This window comes from Sus scrofa, chromosome 7, assembly GCF_054392235.1.
Source record: "Sus scrofa isolate SSC_HxYL_T2T_F1_AM1 chromosome 7, Sscrofa_HxYL_maternal_Yorkshire_Landrace_v2.0, whole genome shotgun sequence".
In the NCBI taxonomy this organism is placed as follows: Eukaryota; Metazoa; Chordata; class Mammalia; order Artiodactyla; family Suidae; genus Sus; species Sus scrofa.
The window spans coordinates 21826955-21836141 of NC_139389.1; the positions used below are offsets into that span (position 1 = coordinate 21826955).

Consider the following 9187-nt stretch of genomic DNA (forward strand, 5'->3'; position numbering starts at 1 on the left):
TGTTTAGGCCAGTGCCTGAAACATGGAAGATACTCACATACAGTAGCATTTAGCACCCCCTATCCTGCCAGGAGGCAAGTAACTGTGAAAATGTCTCAAGCTTCTAACCACACTCAACCTTCCCATTTGAGGAAAAAAAAGATGGATTAAACATGCAAGAAAAAAGTGTGAGTCCTCTTAATTTCAATACGTAGACAACAATGGAAAGAGCTAATGACAGCACCTTCTCTGGATTCATTCTCCTGGGCTTCTCCAATCGGCCTCAGCTGGAAACTGCTCTGTCTGTGCTCATCCTGATCATCTACTTTTTGAGCTTCTTAGGCAATGGCACCATTATACTTCTGTCACTTGTGGATTCTCACCTCCACACCCCTATGTATTTCTTCCTCTCCAATCTCTCTTTTATGGATCTGTGTTTGACTACTTGCACTGTCCCCCAGACAGTGGCCAACTTTAAGGGAAAGGACAAGAGCATCACCTATGGTGGTTGTGTGACCCAGCTCTTCGTTGCCTTGGGACTTGGGGGTGTAGAATGTGTCCTCCTGTCTGTCGTGGCCTATGACCGCTAGGCAGCTGTGTGCCGCCCACTCCACTACATGCTGATCATGCATCCTCAGCTTTGCTCGCAGCTGGTGGCAACTGCTTGGCTCACGGGGTTTGGCAATTCTGTAGTACAGACAGCACTGACCATGACTCTTCCTCTCTGTGGCAAAAACCAAGTGGACCATTTCTTCTGTGAAGTTCCAGTGATGCTGAAACTGGCCTGCACCAACACCTCCATCAATGAGGCTGAGCTCTTTGCTGTCAGTGTCCTCTTCTTGGTGGTGCCCCTGTCACTTATCTTAGTGTCCTATGGCCATATTACCCATGCAGTCCTGAAGATAAAGTCAGCCCAGGGGAGGCGCAAGGCTTTTGGAACTTGTGGTTCTCACTCAATGGTAGTGATTGTTTTCTTCGGGACACTCATCTCCATGTACCTCCAGCCTCCCTCCAGTTACTCTCAGGATGTAAATAAAAGCATTGCGCTCTTCTATACTCTGGTGACTCCCCTGATGAATCCCCTGATTTACACTTTGAGAAACAACGAAGTCAAAGGGGCACTAAGAAGACTAGTGAGGAGAACACCAGACTTGAGACAGAGTTAGTGCAGGGCTTGCAGAGTCAAACTCTAGTGCACTGGGAGATTTCTGAGTGACTAAAAACTAGTTGTAACTTAATCCAACACATCATTACAAGCACTGAATGTGTACAAGGCACAGTTCTAGGTATTTGAGATGTAATGGTGAAAACAAGAGCTCAGCCTCCTTGGAGTTAAATTTCTAGTGAGGAGAATAATATAAGCTAAAAATAAACTATGGCTTGGAGTTCCCGTCATGGCGCAGTGATTAACAAATCCAAGTAGGAACCATGAGGTTGCAGGTTCAAACCCTGGCCTTGCTTAGTGGGTTAAGGATCCGGCATTGCCATTAGCTGTGGTGTAGGTCGCAGACGCAGCTCGGATCCCACGTTGCTGTGGCTCTGTGTAGGCTGGTGGCTACAGCTCCAATTAGACCCCTAGCCTGAGAACCTCCATATGCCACGGGAGCGGCCCCAGAAAAGGCAAAAAGACAAAAAACAAACAAACAAAAAACAACAACTAGGGTTTATCATGCACTGGAATATAATGGGATAATGAGAACAAACAAATTATAATACCTGCAACAACATGAATGATTCTTACAATCATAATGTTGATTGTGATGAAATGAAAAGTCTAATAATTCCTACTGTATTTCCATTTACATAAAATTCAAAACCAGGCACAATGAATCTCTAGAATTAGAGGTCAGAACAGCTGCTCTCCTGGGGAATTGTTACTCTACATTGGAAGGAGAAATGAGGGAGGAGCAATCTGGAGTTCTAGTCATGTTTTGCTTCTTGATTTAGATGCTGGTTATATGACAAATTCAATTTTTGAAAATTCATCAAAACTTACATGTAAGATACTTACACTTGCTTGATGTATGTTGTCCTTCAAATCATTTACTTTTAATGTTTTAAAAAAGGCAGAAGTTAACAGAATATTATGATACTAAGGAACCACATAAAGTATTATTGTTCCTTTCACATAAAATTTGGGTTTATAATCTAAATTATTAAGTTTCTTTTGCCCATTGCACTCAATACATTTGAAGTGTTTTGATACTAGTCATATTTTGCTAACTAGAATGAACATTATCTACTTTCCTTTGAAAATACCAAAGATAAAGAGTACAGTGAGTCTGCTTTCTTCATTCCATGTAGACATTTATTTGCCAGTTCTTGAAGCTAAATTTTAGTGATAATTTTCAAATGATTTTTTGATGAAAATTTTACTACTGAGTATTGTATTGCCATGAATTATCTATATTTTTTTATTGAAAAAGATGCTTACTCAGTGTATTTGTGTATGTGTTTGTGGGTGTATCTGTGTGTATTTGTATGTTTTTACTGTATAAAAATTCACAATTGAGTTTTAAAAACATTTTTTTCATATATGACATCAAGATTTTTAAATATTTTAAATTATATTTGTAGCATAGAGGATATTGAAGGGAATTTATAGAACAATGTAATAAAGGAAATAAGTGTCTGGTAGAGTCAACAGGCAGTTTGTGTAAATAATATCTTCTTAAATATTTCTCCTTTACAGTGGAAAGTTTGAAGGTCAGTTCACTTATTCTGCTAATGAAATAACAAAGAAGCAAGGATTTTTCTTTTTTTCTTTTTTTTCGTCTTTTTGTCTTTTCTAGGGCCACACCCGCAGCATATGGAGGTTCCCAGGCTAGGGGTCTAATTGGAACTGTAGCCACCAGCATACGCCAGAGCCACAGCAATGCGGGACCTACACCACAGCTCATGGCAACGCCGGATCCTTAACCCACTGAACGAGGCCAGAGATTGAACACGCAACCTCATGGTTCCTAGTTGGATTCGTTAACCACTGAGCCATGACAGGAACTCCGGATTTTTCTTTATTTAAGTGAAAATTTATTGGTGAAATATTGAGGTTCACACAGTTCTTGCCTATTTGTATGAATATTTTTCAGTGATTTCTGATTACATTCAGAGTGTATTATGGAAGATATGATTATTTCAATAACAATTACTTAAATTCTCCTTTTTTTTTTTTTTTGTCTTTTTGCCTTATCTAGGGCTGCTTCCCACGGCATATAGAGGTTCCCCGGCTAGGGGTCTAATCGGAGCTGTAGCCACCGGCCTACGCCAGAGCCACAGCAACACGGGATCTGAGCCCTGAGGCACATCTTCGACCTACACCACAGCTCACAGCAATGCCGGATCCTTAACCCACTGAGCAAGGCCAGGGATTGAACCCGAAACCTCATGGTTCCTAGTTGGATTCGTTAACCACTGTGCCATGACATGAACTCCAACAATTCCTTAAATTTTTCTATCAAACCACGACAGCTAGCTTCATTACTAATCATATCCTATTTAGGGCAAAAAGGTGCCATACTCTAAAATTAATTAGATGTTTACTTTTTATTTTCCAGAAAATAAACATTGTTTCCATTCACTAATTCAATTTATTATTTCATTCAAGGTAGCATTTTGCAACTTCCACTTCCAGATAGGGGGTACTGGGTGACACCCGACCAATATAACCACTTCAAGTACAATCAGCCCTCCTTAGTCGCAGTTTCCAAATATGCAGATTCAACCAACCACAGACTGAGGCCATCAACTATTTACTACAAGGGATTTGATGATTCACAGATTTTGATATTCCAGGGGTCCAGAAACCAGCCCTCTGCAAAGAGTGAGGGGTAACTGTAATTGAAAAAGGTAAATTAATTTTTAGCAATCATATTTTTTAACCCATTAGATAGCTTTGGAAGTGATGCGGGTGATGGAGGCAAGAATTACAGAGAGGACAGGACCCTTCTGTACAGAGATGATGAGCATCAGCATTTTCTTTAACCAGTGGAGCATCTGACAAGCCTGATGTGAACTGAGGCTTGGGCTTGGACTAAAGAAAGGGCCTTATCCAGGAGAAAAAAGAAACAGCACAAGAGTTATGTAAGGCTGAAGGGACAAACTAAGAACTTAAGAGACCCCAAATACCTGGCCATATGTTCCAATGGGTATTTCCATGTTCAGTGAACTACCTGAGAAGCCAGAGAGCTACACCAAAAGCTTCAAAAACATAGAATAAAACATTCTTCAGGTTCATTGTGCTTAGGAAACAGAAAACAACTAGGGGGAAGTGTCCTCCTCTTTCTACCACAGTTTTCTTCTTTAAGGCATTTGCCAAATTTTGAGGCTACATAGAGAAGAAGGATAAAGAGCTAAGCTGAATATCTTTAAAGGACAGAATGAATTCTTCCAGAGTCTTTCAGGACCGAGAAAACAAGACTTCCCAGGAGTTCCCACTGTGGTGCACTGGGTTAAGAACCCGAATGCAGCAGCTTAGGTTGCTGCGGAGGTGCGGGTTTGATGCTCAGCCTAGAACAGTGGGTTAAAGGACCTGGCATTGCCGCAGCTGTAGCAGAGATCAGAGCTGCAGCTTGTATTCAGTTCCTAGCCTGGGAACTTCCATGGGCTGTGGGTATGGCCATTTAAAAAAAAAAAAAAAAAGACTTCCCAGGAGGACCATGCCCTAGAAATGTGAGGGAACAAAAGGTAGGGGGAAGAACAAAATAATGCCATTTGCAGCAACATGGGTGGAACTAGAGGCTCTCACACTGAGTGAAGTAAGTCAGAAAGCGAAAGACAAATACCATATGATATCACTTACATATGGAATCTAATATATGGCACAAATGAATCTTTCCACAGAAAAGAAAATCAGGGACTTGGAGAATAGACTTGTGGTTGCCAAGGGGGAGGTGGAGGGAGTGGGGTGGATTGGGAGCTTGGGTTTAATAGATGCAAACTATTGCCTTTGTAATGGATTAGCAATGAGATCCTGCTGTGTAGCACTGGGTACTTTGTGTAGTCACTTATGATGGAGCATGATAATGTGAGATACAAGAATGTACACATGTAGGTATAACTGGGTCACCATGCTGTACAGTAGGGAAAAAATGTATTGGGGAAATAAATGTTTTAAAAAAATTGTGATAAAAATAAGTAAAACAAATAAAAGGTAGGGTGAAAGTGAGTCTGCCAAACAGCCTGACCAATTCAGTCCTATCCAGGAAAAGGAGAACTCTCTTTGGGGGGAAGGTAATGTCATCTGGGCCCTCTGTGGCTCTTTGACACATCATGTCTGGTGTGTGATTAAAAATTATAAGACGTGAAAAGAGGGACGACCATATTACTGATGACCGAGGGGGGGAGATGCCATTATATCAAAGGAAGAGATCATCCAGATAATGGAATGTGCAGCCTGGGACATTAAAAATAGCTATGCCTAAGAGATTTTTAAAAATTAGAGGGGAAAGTGGGGGGTGAGGATGAAAGAAAATAGTATTTCACAAGAATTTTGGACTCTATTGAAAGAATTAGACATTATAGAAATTAGAAATATAGTCTCTCTTACTAGAAATTCCCAAAATGTGCTCAAATAATAAGTAGAAGACTCTTCCATGTGCCCTGAAGATATTTACCTCATGACTAGGCACACAGAGTTTGAGGACATCCACAATAGGCAAGGGAACTTTCTAGATTTGTGAGGTTGTCTGGTTTTTAACCATGGCAACAGCGAGAAGGATTTTACATTTCCCTCACTTTGAGGTAAGTAACTATGAGGTGTGTGACAGAGAAATAGAAAATCGCTTTCCTATGACATGCAGCCAAAAAAAAGAAGGTTGGCCTTAGAAAACAATAAAAGCTCCTGGTGGAAATCAAATGTCAAAACAAAAACGAAGGTTACTTAAAGCAAATTTAAACTGAATAAGGAGGTTTAATAGAAACACCAGCACTGAAGACCAAGAACATCACCCATCACTAAAAGGCAGCACCTAGTTTTACAAGGTCCACGGTTAGAGTGCTACCGGATGTCAGATTGGAATCACAGTCTCAACATAGAGTGGTTGACCATACGGACTGAGTTATTCTCTCACTGCCATGGTCTAACTTTCCACAACATAGGTTTCCTGGGAATCAGGGGCATTTCCCACACTTTTATGTTGCCCTCAACCCAATAGCCAGGGTCTTTGCAAGACATAAATACAATGGCCCTGACAAAGTGATGCCTGAATTAAAGAGCTTATGAAATGGTATGAAGCTAGTAATCTAAACATATCTTACTCTTTGAAACGTTTGCTACATCACTGTAGGTGAAACGTGTATACTATGAAACAGGGCATGGGCCATTTAGTATTCAGATAAGATGATATCCTCAAAAGAGCTTATAAAAAGGAATTAGGTAACTCACTAATTTAAATTACTCAGTCTCCATAGCTCATAGTAGGCTTTTTCCTGCAATGTACACACTTATACACAAGCACCCCCTGGTGTTACTACCAGATGAGGGCTACTATTGGCACTGGCAGCAGGGCAGCACACCTTTTACCCAGTGCTTTCTATGCATAGCCTTCTCTGAAATGATGCCACATGATATGGCTACCACACTGGTGATATCACTGTTGTGCCTAATAACTGAATGGCTTTATCAGGATCAATGCAACGACTTTTCTTTGAGATTAAAATTATTTTTCCCATAGTTTCCCCACCTACTTCTGTGAAAAATCTCTCCTACAGTCAACCCATGTACTTTGTAATTATGCTCCAATCAAAATGCAGGTATATGGAGTTCCCGTCATGGCGCAGTGGTTAACGAATCCGACCAGGAACCATGAGGTTGCGGGTTTGATCCCTGGCTTTGTTCAGTGGTTAAGGATCCAGCGTTGTCGTGAGCTGTGGTGTAGGTTGCAGACCCGGCTCGGATCCCGCATTGCTATGGCTCTGGCGGCGGCTGGCGGCTACAGCTCCGGTTAGACCCCTAGCCTGGGAATCTCCATGTGCCGCGGGAGCAGCCCTAGAAAAGGCAAAAAAAAAAAAAAAAAAAAAAAAAAAAAAAAAAAATTCCAGGTATGGGAAGTTTTCTTGTGGCACAGTGGATTAAGGATCCCACATTGTCACTGTGGAGCCAGTTTAATTCCTGGCCCAAGAACTTCTACATGCTGAAGGCATGGCCAAAGGAAAAACAATATGCAAGAATAAATGATATCCTTCTAGCAAATGATAGAAAATATTAGTAGTCCTTACAGTGTTTCCATGGTTTATTCTTATTTTGGCTGTGCCTTCCTGTTATTTACTCACAAGTCTTTTTGCAAGTAGAAATGGAATAATGCTCCTATATAGGAGTGCAAATGAGAAAAACTTGTGTAGTCCTCAAAATAATAAATATAAACCAGATGTTCATGGGACACAGAATCAGCACCTCTGGATGTTGGAATGAAGCCATGAACTTAGATTTTGAACACTCACATTTGAAAGAGAATTGAAGTAAAGAAATTCCCTTCGGAGGCTCCAGGGAAACTGTGGATAACATATCGGCCACATATACATGCAAAAAGCTCTGACAATCAAAGTCCTTTAATTAATTATCTTCCTCACCCCATCATCTGGAGGCAGTGTCCCTCCAAAGCACCCTCCTTATTGCTCCCTTCACTTCCTTGTTACGCAGCGTATATATGAGGGGATTGATCATGGGAATAATGATTGTGTAGAAAAGAGATATGAACTTGGCCTGATCCTGGGAGTCATTGCTGCTGGGATGAAGATATGCATAGAGGGCTGAGCCATAGAACAGGGAGACCACTGTCAGGTGGGATCCACAGGTCCCAAATGCTTTTCTCTGCCCTGCAGAAGACTTTATTCTTAAGACGGCCCTCACAATCCCACCATAGGAGAACATTATTAATGTAACAGGTATGAAAAGAATGATGACACTGGCAAAGAAGATCTCAGACTCATTCATAGAGGTGTCAACACAGGCAAGCTTGAGCAAAGGAGGGACCTCACAAAAGAAGTGGTCTAATTCATTTCTCCCACAAAGTGGTAAAAGGAAGATGAGCACTGTATGTATTAAGGAGTCAGCAAAACCAATGATCCATGAAGCACAAGCCATCAGGGTACAGAGACGGGGGTGCATGATTACTGTGTAGTGAAGGGGCTTGCAAACAGCTGCATAGCGGTCAAGTGCCATAACTCCTAGGAGAATACATTCTGCACATCCCAACCCCAAAGAGATGTAGAGCTGAACCACACAACCACCAAAGGAGATGGATTTGTCAGATCCTCTGAGATTAACCAGGAGCTGGGGAACAATGCTGGTAGTATAGCACAGGTCCACAAAGCTTAGGTTGGAGAGGAAAAAGTACATAGGGGTGTGAAGTTGTGGGTCCACCTGGGACAATGTGATGATGGTTGTGTTTGCTAGCAAAGTGAAGACGTAGAAGATCAAAAGAACCACAAAGAGGACCTGCTCCAGTTGAGGCCTGTCAGAGAAACCCAGCAGGATAAATCCAGTGAAAGAACTTCCATTTCTCTGTTCCATCCTGTGTTAGCACATGGTTTCTGTCATGAGCAAGCATTTGCCATATTGGAGTTGACATAGTTTATACCAATTTACTTCCACATTAACACCAAAATTGATGTCAATGCTATTTAATATGAGAAAAATCAAATAATAAACCTGTGTTTGCCTCAATCATAGGTATAATCACAGATAAGTTTCAGATTGGATCTAATAGGATGTAAAGTAATTTAAGAATATATGTACAATTTTAGAGAAAATGGTGATGAGAAAAACAGAGAGAGGAACCTGAAAAATAAGAAAGAGATGTAGACAAAAAGCAATCTATCTATACCCCAAAAATCCATAATAATATTGACTATAAATATATGAGAAACAATCTAAATGTGCAATGATAGACTACATCCCTCTGACCCACACTTACTCAGAAGAGCAATAAAACAAGCCATGGTTCGGGCTCATGTACACATACACAACTATGATATATTCATCTGAAATGACCTGGGGGCAAATTTTTTTTACTGAAGCATTTGCCAAAACGAAGTAGGACAAAAATAAAATGCTAACTAATCCAAAGTAAACGCTGATATGATAATGGTCCACTATAATAAAATCATGACATATTTTAATATCTTCTTTTCTTTTTTAGGGGCGCACTCGTGGCATATGGAGGTTCCCAGGCTAGGGGATGAATCAGAGCTACTACACCTGCTGGCCTAC

The 9187-nt window shown here is 40.9% G+C and overlaps 1 protein-coding gene and 1 pseudogene across 1 annotated transcript; one reads left to right on the plus strand and one right to left on the minus strand.

Moving 5' to 3' along the window:
- Positions 1-200: 200 nt before the first annotated feature.
- LOC100518791 (olfactory receptor 2B8-like) lies at positions 201-1145 on the plus strand (annotated as a pseudogene).
- A 6404-nt stretch (positions 1146-7549) lies between these two features.
- On the minus strand, positions 7550-8488 carry LOC100154932 (olfactory receptor 2B8-like). The gene has a single exon (XM_021099823.2). The coding sequence runs from the start codon at positions 8486-8488 to the stop codon at positions 7550-7552; it is 939 nt and encodes a 312-aa protein (XP_020955482.1).
- Between the last annotated feature and the right edge of the window lie 699 nt (positions 8489-9187).

What these genes read in the sequence shown, in the direction of transcription:
- LOC100154932 (XM_021099823.2), bottom strand. Translation starts at nt 8,488, where the DNA reads ATGGAACAGAGAAATGGAAGTTCTTTCACTGGATTTATCCTGCTGGGT.